Source organism: Telopea speciosissima, chromosome 4 (assembly GCF_018873765.1).
Source record: "Telopea speciosissima isolate NSW1024214 ecotype Mountain lineage chromosome 4, Tspe_v1, whole genome shotgun sequence".
Classification (NCBI taxonomy): domain Eukaryota; kingdom Viridiplantae; phylum Streptophyta; class Magnoliopsida; order Proteales; family Proteaceae; genus Telopea; species Telopea speciosissima.
In genome coordinates, this window is record NC_057919.1 from 15,733,595 (window position 1) to 15,752,807 (window position 19,213).

General features: G+C 37.8%; 1 protein-coding gene across 3 annotated transcripts in view; it reads right to left on the reverse strand.

The window, feature by feature from the left end:
• Positions 1 to 2,349: 2,349 nt before the first annotated feature.
• LOC122657746 (probable manganese-transporting ATPase PDR2) overlaps positions 2,350 to 19,213 on the reverse strand; it is a 49,026-nt gene continuing 32,162 nt past the window's right edge. For all 3 annotated transcript variants that reach the window (XM_043852539.1, XM_043852538.1, XM_043852537.1), the window contains 8 exons: positions 15,449 to 15,557; positions 8,776 to 8,904; positions 6,517 to 6,582; positions 6,298 to 6,369; positions 5,874 to 6,025; positions 5,558 to 5,669; positions 5,362 to 5,478; positions 2,350 to 3,789 (listed from right to left, as the gene is read on the reverse strand). In XM_043852539.1, the coding sequence (XP_043708474.1) occupies positions 2,710 to 3,789; positions 5,362 to 5,478; positions 5,558 to 5,669; positions 5,874 to 6,025; positions 6,298 to 6,369; positions 6,517 to 6,582; positions 8,776 to 8,904; positions 15,449 to 15,557 (1,837 nt within the window). In that variant the 3' untranslated portion in view covers positions 2,350 to 2,709. The remainder of the gene's footprint in view (positions 3,790 to 5,361; positions 5,479 to 5,557; positions 5,670 to 5,873; positions 6,026 to 6,297; positions 6,370 to 6,516; positions 6,583 to 8,775; positions 8,905 to 15,448; positions 15,558 to 19,213) is intronic.

Sequence of the window (19,213 nt, forward strand, 5' to 3'; positions counted from 1 at the left end):
ATGTGCTTCCAAGATCAAATCTATTATATGGAAGTTGCTTCATATGATAAGATCCCTTACTCAAAGCTCCTTCACGAAAGATGCCTCAATATTGCCACAAATTGTTCGTTTTGTCTTTTAAAATCCATTGATTCTACTCATACTTTCTGTACCTGCTCCATATTCAAGATCAATTTGCTTCATTATTTGGAATTCAGACTTCCTTCAATGTAGCTAATGCTCTTGCCTCCTTTGGTTTCAAGCATAGGGTACCATAACCTCGCGAGGAAAACAGTTCGAAAACTATTGCAACATTTAGCCTTTCCCTAATAAAAATAATTTTACCACATATGAAACATCAAAGAAAGAGGGAATGAATTGGTTAAAAGGCAAAGAATGGGAAGAGAGAAAATGGGTGCTAAAATGATGGTGCCAACGAGGGTTCTAGGTATTGGTATCATATCAATATATAAGTTGTATACGTATCGGTATCATTGAGGATTGATATTGATAGGGTACTAATACGGATTGATTGTATTGATCAAGATGATTGCGACAACTAGAGCGTACTATAATGCATTGAAGCTCACAATCCATTTGTTCATGCTCATTCTTCTTGTTCTTAGACATGGAAGCAAATAACTCTTTCCATGAACAACTAGCATGTCAAGGAGTCAAGGACTAATGTCACCCCAAAACACACTTTATTGTCTGTTATTTTCTCTTCCCTAGCTACTCCAAACTCTTTAAACATATCTAATCTGATTACTCATCAAAACCATGTCTGGTGTACTGTAAATTTCAAGGTATTAAACATTTTAACCATAGACTTCTCAAAAGTTCCAAAGTTGATTGGGTAATGACATCGATCTACTCTCTTGCCAATGGGGAGAGAAAATGTGTTGACCCCTCTTTTCTCTTTCTACTTTTAAAAACAGGGTTTTGCTTGGTGTAATTCCACAAAGTTTGTCACCAAGTTTTTCTCTACTACACGGTGTAACCATTCTAGGACTCACAAACCCCTATAGGGTTTTAGTATGTTCCCCAAGATACCCTTCCAATACCCGTGCGTATCTGAAATTACTGTGATAAATAAATTCTCATTCATCATGGCTGAAGGAAAACTCGGTGCTTCGTGCAATAGGGATGGCCTTAAATGCTTTACATGGTAACAGCTTGGTGCAACCATTGATGATTGCATAAAGAATAACCCTTACTAATTGTATCAGTCACTTTCATTATTTTCTTTCCAAAATTATCCCTCTTATGTCAATTTATTCCAATGCCATCCACTCCCTATACCAGACAAGGTGCACTTGTGACATTTTTAGTAGATGGTTTTTCCAAACATGGCAGGACAAACCAGTTAAAACTTAAATTAAATCCTCCCTAAGGCCTTCTATAATACTACTGATAGTACAAAACACTTCATATAACAGATTAACAGATACCCAGTCACAGTGTTATTTCCAACTAACAAAATAACTACCCAAGTTTAATTTATTTATGTTTTATTTTTTTATTGGAAAAAACAAAAACAAAAAGAAGAAAAATTATACAAATGTACTTAACAATATCAAGTATATCATATATCTTGGGGATTGACAGAATATGCCATTAGTCAAAATTCAATAATTTGCCCTTCCATCTAATGTCATAACCTTTGTGTATGTCCATGCAACTCGGCTGGGTGCTCTACCTCTTCGTAGTCCCACATTTTTCAATTTTATTTGTCACTTGGCAAGTTCATATTAATCTGAAATTTGATATGTGGGCAAGGGACTTTGGGATTTAAAAGGGACTTGCTTTTCCTACATAAAAATCTAGAAAATAATTTCCTTAACAGGAACCTAGATCTGCTGCATGACAAAGTTAACTGGGGCTGTAATTTTGTCTACAAGTAAACTCACAAGATTCCATGCCCACATGCCAAATTTCAGATCAATTCGAGTTTGCCCTTTGGCAAGACAAGGAATTGATAAATCTAGGATTTCGGAAAAAGGTGAAGAGAACTATAATGGGGAGCACATAGACGTACAAATGAACTTTTGGGGTTTTGTTTTTTTTTTTTGGTGAGAATCTTACATTACAAGGAGAGGAGAGGAACCCAAAAAAGTACAGAGACATGTATGGACTAACTCATTCATATACTACTAAATAATAAGGGAAAATCTATCATACATCTTCCACGAAATTAACAACAGCAGCATTGCTGGCCCAATCAGGTGAACGGGCAAGGCATCACTGAGAAAGTAGTTGGAACGCTTTTCCATTTCACCTCGTCAGGCCAGAATGCACTTGCAGCTACCAAATAATCAACTCATGGAAGAAATGATGGTATTATCATTTCGGCCACTAAATTTTATAGATTCTCAAAACTAAAACCTCATATTAACTGTTCATTGCCGTTAACCCTGAATTTTACACCTTTACCTAGTTTGTATGATATTACAGAATGTTGATAGTTCTCAGCAATTCACTGAGGGAGAAACCAAAAGGGATAGAAATTCCCATGAAAAGAATAGCAATAATAATGACTGAAAGGTAACCCTTAAGTTAAGCAGAGTCTATTGTCCATCATTACGGATCAAAATCGCAGGTGGCATGGTTAGCGGAGACGAATCGCCAGTGTTGCTATTTTCTGTCATCTTGTGCCCATTTGCCACTTCTCTGTAATGGCAACATATCAGCAGAGCTCACTGCCACTGGACTGTCCTCTATGCTTTGCAATCACAAGTGCTTCTTCTGTAGGGTAGCTGCTGCTTCCTGTTGCCGCTTCTTCCATGCTGGCATTCTGCCAGGGAAAGCCCACCTCAACAATCTCTCCCAAATGTAGCAGGTTGAGAACATTAGCAATGCCCAAATTAAAAGCTTTCCTCGTAACGCCTCCGGAAGTGGCACCAGCTTCATCCAATCATTCAAGTTCCTCAACAGATCTGAAGTGATGAGAGTGAAAAACCCACCAGCAGCCAACAGAGCATAAAAGAATGGTTTGTTCTCAGGGATGCTCTGGTTGAATGGATGGCCCATGTAGTTGACAGCAAAGGTGGCAGTCTGGATCATCATGTTCACCATGTACGAGACAGTATTCACCAGGTTGGGGTGGAAGTCTGAGTCTGGTTCTATGCATTCCTCTGGCATGTACTTGCTAGCTTCATTGACAGCAGAAATCAAGAAAAGGATGTGAACTGCAAATTGACCCAGGAGGGAAAGAAAGACATATGCACAAAAGATGTTTGGGTGGGGCCGGGCAGCTGAGAGCGTAGTAAGGGGGCGGGCATGAGAAATAAAGAGGAAAAAGGCGGCTGTGAAGATTCCACTAATTGTGGCCTGCATGTCACCAAGCTTGACACCATCCAGGTACATTACACTGAGCACATATGCTGTTGCAAGGCAGTTGAGGCCAAGGATCTTGAACATCTGGAGGGTGGTTACCAATGTACTGCGGCCCTGACGGATTATATCTATGGTGGGGGCAACAGATGCATGTTTTGCGGTGAAGGGTGATGCCATAGATGCATCACCAAGCTTGACAATAGGTGGGGCACGACCATCACCCTCCTCATTCATCTCATCCATGAGCTGCTTCAATTTCTGCCTCTGCTTCTCAGCAGCTGTAATATGGCGATTACTTCCTGGAGCACTAGGGTCCAACGTGGAGATACTTTTGCTATCTCCATTTAACTCTGAGCCAGACTTTGATTTCTTTGACTTGGCTGGCATTGTTTTGGATTTAGATGATTGTGAGGATGACGGATCTCCAGATTGAGCTGGCTGCACTGCATTGAGTAAAGCAACTCCTACATGGGCCTGAAAAATTAGGAGAGTAAATTTTTAGTTTTTGTTTTGTTGTCAGCCAAAACCTTAAACAATTACCCAAACGAAGAATGGTACCAATGCAGAAGCCAAGATTAATTATCTGCCTCCGAGATTCACCCAATCTAGAGAACTATGAAGGTTTTTTTACTATGAAATAAAAACTGCAAAGGAGTATGAGAGAGAGAAGGCAATTCATAATATATGACAAACTACACTAAACCTAATAAGACATGAGACTACACAGTGCACAGCAAAAAAATTGCAGCCCTTAAATACTGAAAAGATTTGTCGCTAGAAAGATGCGCAAATGTGAGCTCTAAAAGAAAAGATTGTACACGAGTCTCAGCAGACCCAACCGTGGGTTGTGGAGTGGGGTTAGAGTTTATCATGATATCGTTCTCTCCCTATCAAACTGGACTTTCGACCTAAATGTCAGATACATCAGACTTGTTTAATTTGAGTAATCAAATTTTCTCTAAATCTGGTTTATTCTTTTTCCTTCAATCCTGTCTCAAGCTAATCTCCTACATGAATTCTCCTGGTTCGGGTCAGTTCTGCATTGAAGACAGTAGTGGCAACCAATATCTACTTCCAAGATGAGAAAAAACCACGGCCGACGCACATGCAGAAAGATCCAGTTCTTATTCAAACAGACTAAGTAGGACTAATAGAAAACCTTTAAAAAAACAGATGATCATATATCAAATTCAAGATGTTAAATCAATAGGTTTGCTACTACTACTATGATCATATATCAAATTCAAGATGTTAGATCAATATGTTAGCTACTACCATAGTTCAAGATCTCGTCTCGTCTCGCCATTTCGGGCAGGTCGAGATTTCCGAAATTTACCGAAATTTCGCAGAAATATGGTATTTTTTCTGCCATATTTCAGCAGCCCATCTTGGTGGGTTTTTTGCCATATTAAGGCTTGATACTTCATATATACCCTTATTTCAGCTAAATAAACGCATTTAAACCTTCATAATGCAAAAAAAAAGAACTCAAAGTGGTGTTTTGGGTTTGCACCCTTGATTGACAGTATACGGTTGGACCCTGATGTATAAATAGTTAAATACACATTGTTTACATAATATACCGAAATTTCACGAAATATACCAAAATTTGGATTTTTTTCATTTCGTATGGTCATCTCGTCTCGGCATTATCGAGATATCCGAAATATACCAAAATATCGGCGATATATAGCGAGATTTTGAACCATGGCTACTACTAGCTAGGAGGATGAGAAATCAACAAAACGGATTCCATGATGCAAGACAACATATGTTGAGTTTATTGAAATAGAACTATGCATCTTCTCGGCTATTTACCCCTCCAGCCTCCCACTCCTTTTACTTTTTGACATCCATATTATTTTTTCCTATACCTGGTCTTGCAGTACATTTCAATTGTTTAGCATAACATAGATTTTCATTGTAAACATTAAACAATATATAAAACTAGGGCTGGCACTGGCTTTTCCTGGTTGAGCTCTAAAGTCTAAACTAGCCGGTCCTAATGAACCATGCTTTTAAAAAAAAAAGGATTAATTTTTTCACCTGCTTCAGAGCTCCAACATCATTGGTTCCATCTCCGCACATCAATGTCATCCTTCCCACAGTTTTAAAAGCAGTCATGATAAGTTCCTTCTGTTCAGGAGCAACCCTTGCAAAAACCTGAAAGCATTGTTGTGGCATGTTATCAAGTTGAAGCAATTATCTAATATAAGTTCAAACAGATAGAATGGATCACAACCTTCGCATATGGGATGACTTGGAGAATAGAATTAGTCTGCTGTAACATTTCAAAGCAGTTTCCTCCAATACAGAGATCATAGGAGCATGACAAAGCTTCCACCTCTTTCTCACTGCAAGCAGAATGCCTCAAGTAAAATACAGCAGAATGAAATACTGATAACAAATACCATTAATTTTATTTCAGCTTCATATAAGATATGAATACTAAAAAGACCAGAAACAAGGGGTAAGAAAAGGAGAAACAACAAACAAATGATGTTTTCTAGGAGACAAGTTGACTACCAATCTCCTCGGCATGGTAATTAATATCTTACCAATAGGGAATGATATCAGTTTCATCGGGTGAAACCCATTCAAAACCATCTCCATTCCTTGCTGGACTTAAAATCAGTGTTGATTTTGAAATAATATTAACTTGGCTAGCAACATGGCAAGCTGTCAAAGCTTGATCACCAGTAATCATCACCTACAATCAAAGAACATCTTTGTTAAAATATTCAAGGAATTAAGCAAACACTCTATTAAACCGATGCTAATACTAAAGAGTAACCAAAAAGGAGACAAAGGCAAGGATCCCAACCACCAACTCAAACTTCAAATCATTGCACTATGCACCAAATATCCCATCACTCAAGCAACTCAGCAGAGGTATGCTTTGACTGCTTCCAACCAACTTTTCACCTTGGGAGTATCACACACTAATCAAGTAAAGTCATGGGTTGGATGTGTGCAACTTACCAAGTCGTGTGAAGATCCTCTCAATTCAGACAAAACAGAAGCTGAGTCTGCTCTAATAGGACAGTTAAAAACCTGAAACACAGACAACACAAATTATTGACAAAGTATTTCATCTATTGCTGACTTGTATACTGAAGGGAAAGAGATCAAAGATCCAAAGATGAGTTTGGCTAAAACCAAAGCAAGAAAAAGAAATAATGACGGATGTGGAGCACTTACTGCAAAGCCAGCAAAAGTAAGATCATTCTCCACTAAATCTCTTTCCAAGCTTCTAGCTTCACTAACCTGTCATGCAATGGAAAGTTTTTAACATAAAAAATAAATTCTATGTACTTACTGACAGCAGTTGTTCTGAGATGTAAAGGAATGAAAGTGATGTCTAGAGTGAAAATAGCATCGAACTAAATCACGGTTGAAACAGCTGGTTTCACAAGAAACCGAGACGAGTTGGTCATCAACTTTAAAAAGTCTCATGTTTCGACCCAACTTGACCAGTTTCAACCAAATTTCGCTAGTTTCGACCTGAACACCTATATAAGTGTCACTTATCCCCATCGAAACTTGAGGAAACCTGGCTGGAAACCAGGACAAACACTTATTTTCATTTACTTAAAATATTATTCATAAATAAGCAATTACCCCCCCCCCCCTTATTTGAATCCAATAAAAATAGTTTAAAAAAAAAAATTCCAAAAGGATGAAAAGTCAACCCCCAGTTCAAAAACAAAAAGTGGATTTTTGGCGATAGGTGAAATTTTCAACTTTCTAATGTTGGGGTTCTTCTCAAATCTAAAAATTTCATAAATCTTAATATGGTAAAAGATTGCTAAAAACCAAAAGTGCGGTAAAATATTCAATTGCTTTGATGTCTAAAAAAATATTTTCACTCAGAACGATTTTAAACAGCATTCATGCACACCAAATTAAGTTCGACCGGAACATAACTCCTTCAATATAAATCAGGTTTAAGCAATCTTGGAATCCTTGGTGAGAGGTTGGATCAATCGCAAGAGATCCTTCACCATTGCTGGTTGTGTCTGTCACAAGGATAATGACAACCAGAATTCGAGAAATTCCAGGAAATGACAGATTTTCTGTTATTTAAAGACCTCTTTTTGTGAACTCTGTTTCTATTTATCCCCATTCTGAAACATCAAGATTGGTCATTCCCCCTTTAATTTTAATTACAGTTCATTACTAAGTTCTGGTTGCTTTCCAAAAGGGTCCTAAACAGTTCTCCAAATTTACAAGATTTCCACTGCTCTTTTAAAATTGGGTTATTTTTTATCTATGGGCCTATAGCGATCCTATTTTGAGGGTGACAAAACAGACTTAAACATTAAAAAGGAAAGGCCTAACCCAATACTTAACTAATAAGGTAACATAAACTGAATAAGAAAATAAAATAATGAAAGAAACAGACTCAAAGTAGGACTCTAACTAAAATAATGAAGTAAATCCCATTTCCCTACTTTCTTCCCATATTTTAGACCCATTAAAGTGGCCTCAATACAAAGAAAAACCATGGGATCAAAGGCCCAACACCTATATAATCCAACCCAAGGCTTATTTCAAATAAAAAAAGCCCTCTACTAGATGACTTATCTGCATTACCGGGGTTGCATCACTTTTTCCTATTAATGTCCTTATGTTCCATGTCCCCGCTGCTTATAATGCAATAATATGAGTAGCCCTCGGGCGAAAAAATTCCCTTTTGTGGCTGAAACGTCACTAGAGAGAGAGAGATAGCATATACGCGGAACTATTCAGATGGCCTATTGATGCATCATGGATATGTTGCTCTCTTCATTTCAGCTATGCATTGTGGCCTCAGATCCCATATGGCAACTGGTTTTGGTATCAGCAAGATGTTACCATTCACCATTTTGTTGGGGGCTTTTGGAAGGCATCAAGTAGGACTTCTTAGTTCTTACCATAGTTCATTGATTATCTGTTAGCTACTTGCTATTTCGGCTTACACTGGTTCACTGCTGATTCTCATCAGCTCATATAGAGAGCTCACTAATGTTAACCAGTTATGCTTTAGACAACTGGGGAGATATTATAATACAGGAGAGTCGGGAGATCATACGGGACTATACTAACTATTTTCTAGGCAATCAAGTTCTCTATTCTGCTTTGCTATGTAGTCAACTCTACATGGAATATTGCTTTTTCCCTCTTTTGTTGTGACACAAATAATTTACAATATATAAATGCAGAGTAAAAGGAAAAATAGAGATACTTGGATGTAAATAACGATAAGATTGTAAGGAATCAAGCAGTTCAGATCAAAATAATCTCTTTCTAATTTATTTCACAACAGCTGATCTGTACATAATTTTTCAGAAAAATAACGACTTAACAAACTTTGGAACCTAGTGACTGATACTCCAAATGAAGCCAAAGCACTAATTGTTTGATCCATTGAAAATAAGGGAAAGAAAAATAAGGAATGGCAACAAAAACAATTCATACCGCCATATCTGGAAGATGCTTGTATGCAAGGGCCAAGACTCGAGATCCCTGACGTGTATATTTCTTGTAGGTATCGACATACGATGATGGCAAATCAGTTAGCCTGTCCTGGATAGTTTCTGGGGCACCCTGAAATAAGGAACCATTTTCTTTTTATAAAAAAAATAAATAGCTAAGGGTTCGGTGTGAAGCTAAGTGAAATCTCAAGTTATATCGAATTCCTTTAGTTATGCCATCTTACATATTTCTCCCCCAATAAGCAACAACCACCTCATTGACAAAAGCAAGGAAAATTCAGCTAAAGAACAGTACACACATCTTAGCACAGTCCACTATGAACATAATATTCTGAATAACTGAGATGCTCCCCTCATCAGTAAAAATATCGGATTGGAGCAGAAAAGGGGTGGGATACAAATAGGCCAAATCATTGGACATGGTTGGAAAATTACTCAATCACAATATCTAACATTCCCTGACACATTATAACCAAAATATAGGTCCTCTTTTGTTTCTCAACAGGAATCAGGAGCGCACCCTTCAAAAGTCAAAATTATGAAACTCTGCACCGGCAGCATGAAAAAACAGGCTACTCCTCTGTGTCCAACCACATGCCAGCCATGTTGATAGGGTTCTCTGTGCCTATATGTGTTGACAGTTGACACATGCTCCCAACATGGAGGAAAGTCCCACAAATCAGAGAGTTTAGTTTACTTCAGGAAATTAATTTCCAAAACATACCATACAGATTGATAAGTCTAGAAAAATTGACCAAGTACCTTGTTGTGTCACTTAGTAAAACATTTGCTACAACTGGCATTGCAGCACCTACTTTTTGAATATGCATGTTAAGCAATGAGGTCCTCTAAGGAAAGAACTGAATCATTGATGTCTAATTTATTTGACATCGATTTTTCCCTATTCAACAAGAAGACATGTATCATGTACATGTACCATAGTCGTCAAAGCATCACCTAGGCGTCTGAGCGGTTTTTTCGGGGCTGGGCAGTGCTCCACCTTATGTTAACTTAATAAGGGGGGCGGCTAGGGACCGCCTAGGGTTCCTTGAGACCCCTAGGTCACTGGGCGCCCGCCTTTTTGTTTATATATACTTTTGGTTTTATAAAGTGAGATGCTATTTCTATTACTGTTAGTGGCTTGAGTACTGGTAACAATGCAGGTGGGAACTGGGAAGTATAGAATCAGTTTGTTAATTTTTATTTTTTTTTTATTTTAAAAAAAAAAAAGAAAAAAAAGTGAAGGACTTAAAAATACAACTCAATACATTGACATTGTTTTGTTCACTTCTCTAAAGCTTGTCTGGAAACCCTACCTCAACAGCTGCACTGGATAGTGGGCAGCACCCCCCCTTCCTGTGACACCCTTCACTTGCGGCGGCACCCTCCCTTTCTGGTGACACCCTTAATTTCCGGCTGCACACTCTCAGATAAGTAATTTTTTCTTCTTCTGTTTCTCTCCCCCCCCCCCCCCTTTCTTCTACTACTTCTTCAGCTTCGCTTTTGTTTATTTTCCCCTTTTTCTTCTACTCTTCTCATCTTCGATTCTCTTTTTTTACCCTCTCTTTTTTTAACACTTCTTCTTGCAGTCCCCTTTCTTCTTCTTCACTGATTCTCAGTAGTTCGGTTCCTCACTTCTCCTCCTTCTCCTTCTTCTTCTATGTTCAACATTTATTAATTATTATAGAAGCTTAGCTTTTCAAATTTATTAATTGTTATTGACACTTCAATTCATATTGTCATTTCCACCTCAAATGTGTATGCATACAATGGTGTAGTTGGTTACTTGGTTAGCTTTAGTTGCATAATTGTATGAAAAGATAGGTTGAAGGCTGAAAATTTTTTATATTCGTAGTTCTTTATTCTTATTGCTTGATATGTGAAAGAGTACGAATTCTTCTATATTCTTACTGCTTGAAATCTTGATTACCCTTTTCATTCTTGAATTCAACTTAAACTATTAGTTAGCTGTTAGCATGTATTGATTGAGATTGCTATTTCTGTACTGGGCTGTTAATTTATGTGCGTGAGCCAACTACCTTTAATGGGCTGCTAAATTGCTTATAAATCATACTAGCTGAAAACTTGTATTATTTTGTTAATTGGAGAGTATTATGTGTTTGTGACTTTGTGTAGTAGGGCGCCTTGGTCGCCTAGGCGGGCACTTTGTCATCTAAGCGCTTGGTCGGCCCTTCAATGACTTGGTTGCCTGACAACTATTGCATGTTGATGCAAATTTATCACCAAACTGGGCTTCTTTTATTAGGAATAAGTCTAGGGTTGGGTTATATACATGTTGGGCCTTTGATCCCATGAGTTTTTTATGTAATAGGCCACTTTAATGGGCCTAAAGTATGGGTACATAGGTTGCATACGGGATTAGCCATATACTTAGTTTATTTTCATGCTTTTAATGTTTTAAATTGAACCGGTCCAAAGCTGGTTTGAACCAGTGGTTCAATTTAAGTGATTTTATTAGTTTGTCTTTTAGTTGTTTAGTTGGGCTGGATTAGGACTCTATTTTGAGTCTATTTCAGTTTCCTAGTCAGTTTAAGTTACCTAATACATTAAGGATAGGGTTAGGCCTTTCCTTTTTAGTGTCCAAGTCTACTTTGAGTCTTCTATATAAGTTTGTAAGGGAGGTCAGCATTGAATACGAATTTGATTAATAAAAATTAGTTTTATGCTTGCTGCCATTGCTGCTGCTCCTTGTGAGATTGCATCCTTGTGGTTCTATCAAGGTGGAAGGGATTGGTGGATCTCCAATCAACTCCTTGCATCGTGAAGATCGGGAGGGTTGCTACTTATCCCCTTGCATCGTGAGGATCGGGAGACAAAGATCAGTGTTCAAGTAAGTACTTTACAGTTTCAGCAATCACCCTTCTTCTCCTAATCCTCTAAACCCGGCCCCATCAATCCCCATTGCCAATACTCAATCATTACTATTTTCCTCATCCACCATTAATACCATAGATCCATTAGGACCCTAAAACCTGCAACTATTCTTCTTCCCTTCTAGAAGGTCACATCCAAGGTGATTTTCGTGAGAATTCTGCCCAGCCAAATCTAACCGTTAGAACCTGCAAAAAATTTGAACGAATCTTCCTCAAACCTTAAGAGAGACTCGATTCAAATTTCAGCATCATCCACCCAGCCGATTGTCTGAAATTACAGTTTCACCCCTCTCTCCTACTTCTACTAGGAAACCTCCATAACTTCAAATCTGTCCATCAGTTTCAAACCAAACTTTCAGCATACATCCCTTACATCATTACTGACACTCAATCCAAGTTTCATCAGACCCCCACCACCCTACACCCTAGAATCCCCTTCTCCTACCTCCATTAGGAATTGTCTCAAATAACCTTGTCTTGCTGTCCAACTCATCTAACCTACTTCCATTCACTCAAACATCATAAAACCTATACCATTAGACTTCCCTACACCTGCCTATCATTACCATATAAGACAACCCTAACCTAAACCTAATGTTAACCCTAATTTTGACCTAAAACCTCAATTCTGCCTCCATCGAACCAGCAATTCTACAGATCCTGGTTGAACTGGCTCCTAGTAGGTCTCCTACCTATCTAGGACTACATTACATGTACTATCTTCTTTGTTCTCGTGTGAGAGCTTTATGTTACATATTGTATTTGACAAATCCAAAAGTATGAAGTATCTTTTGCTCGATCTAGGGCATAAAATCATGGTTCGATGTCTCGCGAGATCTCGGTGATTTTCTCAGTTTTGACAAGTCCGGAGTCTAAACCACATGCGATACCAGAACATTACATGGTTTTGGCCGAGATTTCGGTATCTCGCCGAAATGTCACAAAGTCAGTTATATAAATAATTAAATACCATGTTTCTTGGTCTCCCCCCTCCTCCCCTTTTTCCCCCTATCTTACCTAGGTCTAGGCGTCTCTCCCCCCGCTCTCCCCCAAACCCCTCTCGCTCAGACAAGGTCATTTGGCTCCCCTCCCCTAATGGGGTTTTAGCTCCTCCTCAGCTTAGGACTTTGTTAGAAACTATGCCCCCCCCCCCCCATGGTCCAACTTAGTCTAGTTCAAAGGCCACATCCCCCACCATAGCTTTAACGTTCAAAGAACACTTAAGAAACCATGCCCCCCCTGTCCCCTGGTCCAACTTAGTCTAGTTCAAAGGCAACATCCCCCGCCATAGCTTTAACGTTTGGAGAACAATTAACCTTTGCCTCCCCACCCAATCTTTTCTCCTCCACCGCCACATCCCTGTCTCTCCCTCCTGTGTCCTTTGTTGGAATGGCAATGAGGACATCGACCACCTTTTTTTCTCCTTCCCCTTGGCCCAAACTAATTGGAAGAAAGCCTCAGACTCATTTGGCACCATAGTAGGAGACCTCTTCCCTTCGCCAGAGAGTGGCTTTGGTTGGGTAGGGTTTTTCCGGGTAGTATGATCTGTGATACCGTCGTTGGGGGTGTTATATCTCACATTTGGATGGAACGGAAATCTCCGAAGGACCTACAATTCTCGCTTTATAGACTAAGCTCTATATGCTTCCCTATGGATCTCTTGTTCATACCCCAAGGAACAGGCATATTGTTGTATCCTGGAGTTTAGATGTTTCTCTTTTATTGTCTCATGGCCCGCCTTCTTAGGGTTTGAGTCTTGTATATTCTCCCCCCTATCTTTCCTTGTGTATCCCCCCCCCCTTTCTCTTCCTCTCCATTGGGGTTTTGGTAATGATATTTTATTCACCAAAAAAAAAAAAAAACAATACCATGTTTCGACTTTCCTCGGTCAAAATTTCAACCTATTCTTGGTAAACTCGACTAGTTTCGCCAGTTTGTGAAGAAAACAGCTCCAAATCTTACCAAAAGAAGCTTGGAACACTTGGATTTGATGCTCAAGAACAACATTTGAAGGAGATTTGCTGCCCAACAACCTTTCAAGGAGGAGATTTGAACACTCGTTCAATATTAGGATGAGCATATACAGATAGGGTGACGTGGTACTTGGTAGTTGTTGGCTTGTATCATTAAATGTTGACTCAAAATATATTTGACTCTATATAACAAACAATGTTAGATGTACGATTTATGAAATGGTTCATAATTTGATGTCTTTTCATTCTTATTGCTTATTTAAGTTGTTCTACTTGAATTATGTGTGTTCTAATACTAAAGATTGTATGGAATAAATCCTATCAGTATACACACACAACCAACCTAGGGTCCCCAAGTCAAACTACCATTTTGGGTCTGAATTTTAAAAACTAAGGGTTCCACCATGTTTATAGGGCCTATAATAGGCTGTCCTGCAAGTTTCATGACCTAATTAGGTCATATGGCCCCCAACCAAGGGCCTAAATTTGACATAAAAAATGCACCAACTCGGCTGAGATCTTGCCGAGTTACCGAGACAACTCGATTTTTTGGCTGAACGAAAACCAGCCGAGATACTAAGACCTCGAACCTTGCATAAAATAAATGTGGCCTTTGGTTTGATGTATAGTGTAGAGATGAAGCCCTAAAGATGGTTTTTCTGGATTTTTTTTTTTATATTTCTATGCTGCAGCAAGAAATGGATGCTGACTACATCAGTTGGCAAGCCAGTACAAGGATTTGGCCTCCCATGGTTAGAAGAAACTTAAATGATTGGGGGGTGGGCCAATTTACTGCTATGCCTCCTTGAGAACTACATGTGCTGCCAGGAGGAGAATGATAAGAGGATTTAGAACTAAAATGCCACTGACTCCTCAGTCATTAAATCTCAGCTAAATGCTTTGTCAGTTGTCGGGTCAATCAAGGTGACTTCCCAGCTGGTTCAATAGCCAAGGGTTATCCTATCAACACACAATTCCTTATGTGGCCCATATACAAAGAAAACATCCTTGCCATTACGCTGCTCACAAATGTGTTTCTGTTCTGCTTCAGTAAAGCTGAGTCGGTTCCTCATCCTTTCTAGCTGTCTTTTTCAGTAAAGCTGAGTCAGCTCCTCATCCGGGTGAAATCTTCACTCAATTTCAGGTATGCACTAATCAGCAGCTGCAAGTAAAGAGAGAAGGCTTTGGAAACTTGGAGCTTGGACCTTAGTTCCAGGAGCTGTCTGGTGTCTCTGTAAAGTCAGAAACGATTTTAAAACAATCAGCAGTTCCAGCCCATGTGGTCCTAAGCCAGCATAATCGTTAATTTTCTGATCCTTCAATATATGAAGCTAGGGATGTTAATCTTTCTGATTTTAAAAATCAATGGCAATGTATAATTGTGAATCATTTGCCTTGAATAGCTATTTCAACTGGTTTTTGCTAGCAATGGACAATTCTGCTTCTTTTCTTATAGATAAAAGTTTTCTCTTCACTTGGTTATCCAAATAACTAAATTAATAAATAGATAAAAGTACTCAAATCTCTTTTGGTCCATCCTCGTCTTCTCAAGACCATACCTACGTATCTACGTGTGGTGACATATCCATAAAAGAGCACTCTATCGCACCATGAAAATCTAAATAGGAAAAATCTTCAAATAAACACATGCCCCATGGATAACCATTAAAATTAAAATAAATAAATAAATTTTAAATTACATTAGCATTGATTACAAGTAATTTGCAAACATATATGAAAACTGCAAAGTTTGCAATAGAAACAAAATTCAAGTATTCAACCAACAAACCTTCACAAAAGCAAAAAATTCCTCCTGAACACGAACAACAACTGACATTCTTTTCAAGTAAGAAGAAAAATGATGTCTTTGAATAATCTGCACAGCTTGGCCACCCCCCCTGCAAGTCCAGAAAAGGAGACAAATATTAAAAAAAAAATCCAAACAATGCTTTCATATAACATAATGGGAAAATTTGTATGTAACCAAGGTTTAAAGTATCGATATCGGGTATCATATCGGAAGGGTTATTTTAAGAGACGTATAGTATCGTATAGTACCGTATCGATGATACATATCATACGCTAAAGACATGCATGGAAATGGTCAGGATACACATGGAAATACACTTTTGGACCAAAAATCAATATAAATAAGCAATATATAACATGTATAATACATAAACACTAAAATGGAGAACAACGTATAATGAGACGAGATTTTCATCGATATGAATAAAAATCCTTGTAAATGATCAAGTTTGATGCATCAACAAATTTAGTTTTATCTAAATCTATCAATTTATAGCAAAAAATAGGATTAAAAACCATGATTTAAACACAAATATCAAGTTTTTTTTTTTCTGAAACCTACCTTTTTCTGTGAAATCTTCTTTTTCTATGAAATCTCTAGCAGTCTCTGGTCTCTAAAACAAAATCATAGTTTGATAGTCACATGGGCCTTTAATGGCCGTATCAACGTGTATCAGTTGGCATCGACCGTATCAGTATGTATCGAGCTGTATCGGTCTCTATCGAACTGTATCGGCCGATACATACCAATACGTATCAATACTCTCACAGAACCTTTAATGTACGTATCGGTCTGTAGCGTATCGTATCGGTCCGTATTGGCCGATACAATACGATATCAATTGAGACATACTATTTTCTAAAAAAAAAGCAAGTATCGGTATGTATCGTATCTATATTGACCGATATCGGTATGGATCATATCGGTATCGACCAATACCAATACGTCCGTATTGTATCGTATCGTATCGTCGATACTTTTAACCATGGTTGTAACCATTTTTTTTTTTCATTTTTTACCCCTGAATATTTTATCACTATTTTCTTTTTAGTGGGTATTTTTTTGTAAATTCCCCCTTCCCTCTCCCTCTCCCTCTCCCCTTTTTCTCTGTCTCCCCGGCTTCCTCTCCCCTCCCGCCCTGTCCCTGCCCTTGTGCGCACCCCTCCCTGCTAGCTGCCCCCACCCCCAGTTCTCTCTTGCAAAGTGGAGTGGAGTAACATTGAGGAGAGTATCGTGGAGGGCGAGTAGGTTTATTGATTTTCTTGTTCTTGACTCTCCAAATTCCAGACACAGAGAGAGACAATTCCTATGCCTATTTACCATATGAACCTTTCTTCCCCTCAAATGCATTACAACAGATTAGGGACTCTCTTCAATGTAACTTTTGGTGGAACCAATCTAAGAAAAATAGTAGGTGTTATTTGATCAGTTAAAGCAATATTTGTTAGCCTAAGTTTTTTATAAATTTTCATTGTTTAAATGTAGCATTAGTTTTAAAGTTGTCCTGATTTATTGCTATGAAAAATGATGTTTTGTGGGTTAAGGTTTTAAACATAATTACTTCACCAGACGTCATTTCTTGAATGTTCATCAAATGCATCTTTCTTTTTGCAAGAAATATGTAAATGCCCTTCTAGGTCAAGTTGTTTGTTGGCATATAGGCAATGGGATATCCATTAGGATCTAGGATAATCCAAGGATCCCAGGCTTACTGATTTTAAAGTCTTGTGTCCAAAACTTAATGATTGTCTTGAGGAATATTGTCTGATCTCTTTACCTTCTGAGGCCTTAGTTTGGATGAAGGAAAATTAGGAACATTTTTTTAACAAAATTACACCTGAATCTATCTTAAAAATCAAAATACATGACAGACATCATTACAGCACTAAGGATGGCTCATTCAAAGTCAATATGTATGACCAGCCTATCAACTCTTTTACTACTTCAAATCTCCTCATCATTCATCAACCAAAACAGATAAATGCTATACAATCAATTCCATGGACAGTTTTTTAAACTCCCTGCACCACCAAGAATCACTTTCTTCTGATTGAAGTGCATTCACAAAGTATTACCCACAAGGAATGAGTTATATCAGAGTGGAAGAGACTGGCCAATCTGCCCCTTGTCTCAGAATGATGAGGAAACTTTGAAGAAGTGGTTGTTGTTCAACTGAGGCTTTCAAGAAGAGTATGATAAGGCACAAATATATATACACTTCCAACAAAATTTAAGTAAATGGTTTTATATTTGCTATTTCATTTACGTAAGATATTTTTCATAAACATGGAACTAAATCTCAGTTTCGACCGAGACATCTCGATATCGCAGCTGACCGAGACGAAACCTTAGGGAGTTTTACAAAAAAAAATACCAGAACATCTATATAAATTCACTTATCCCCATCAAAACTTGAGGAAACCTGGCTCGAAATCAGGACAGACACTTATTTATGACAAATATCATCTAAGTAAATGATTTTATTTACTTAAGATATTATTCATAAATAAGCAAATACTTTTTGAATCCAATAAAAATAGTTAAAAAATCAAATTCCAAAAGGATAAAAAGACAACTCCCCAATTCAAGAACAAAAACTGGATTTTCGGCGATAGGCGCAATTTTCAACTTTTTAATGCTAATGTTTTTTCAAATCTAAAAATTCCATAAATCTTAATATAATAAAACATTGCTAAAAACCAAAAGAGCGGTAAAATATTCATTTGTTTTTATGTTTAAAAATTTATTTTCTTTCAAAGCGATTTTAAACAGCATTCGCGCACACCAAATTAAGTTTGACAGGAACATAACTCCTTCAATATAAATCAGATTTAAGCAATCTTGGATTTGTTGGAAAGCTGGTTTTGTGCTCTACCTAATACAAAAAGTCTCATGTAAAATTAAAATGAACAGTCAAACTTCTTAGAGAACAAGAATATTTCTCTAAATCGAGAGCAGTTTAATTACTCATAGATAAGATCATATTTTCTATGAACAATAAAACCAAATGTGAGACTAAGTATACCATGACAATGACCAATTCCAAGAACAGTATAAACCAACTGTATGTTTTGATTGTTTCAAACTTCCAATAGCTTGCTTCTTCAGTTCTACTGTCTTCTAGTTTTATGTTGATATTTGATGACTTGATGTGGCTTAATGTTGATTTTTGATGATATAAGGTATATATTGTAACATACTAAATAATGTTAGAAAAGAGGGGAAATAAAAAAATAACATTTGGGTGCCTTGGTCGCCTAGGTGGGCACCTTGTCGCCTAAGCGCTTAGACACCTCTCCACCACCTTGGATCGCCTTGCCACCTTGACAACTATGCATCTGATGATAACATGACTCATGATGACTTCCCCATTATTGGATTGGACTACATCAATTGGGCACACGTCTCAAGTTCCTTTGCGGGATAAGTTTTTCATTAATTCAGTTATCAAAGAAGGAAGAATATCAGCATCTTTGATGCTTCTTGCAGACTGGGAAGTGATTTTTGAGGACTTGGTTGAATTTTTACTGATGTAAAGATGAATGTTATTGCAGTAGGACAAGAAGGGTGCGGAACCTCAGGACCAAAGGAGTTAAAATCCTAAATATTGATCTCTGCTCTGAAGATTGCTAAGAAGTTGAAGATTAGAAGCTTACAGCTGTTGTCTGATAAAAAGGAAGTGCTAGACTACATCAACAACTGAGATAAGGCAAGCATGATCATGGATTCTACAGCCTTTTATCT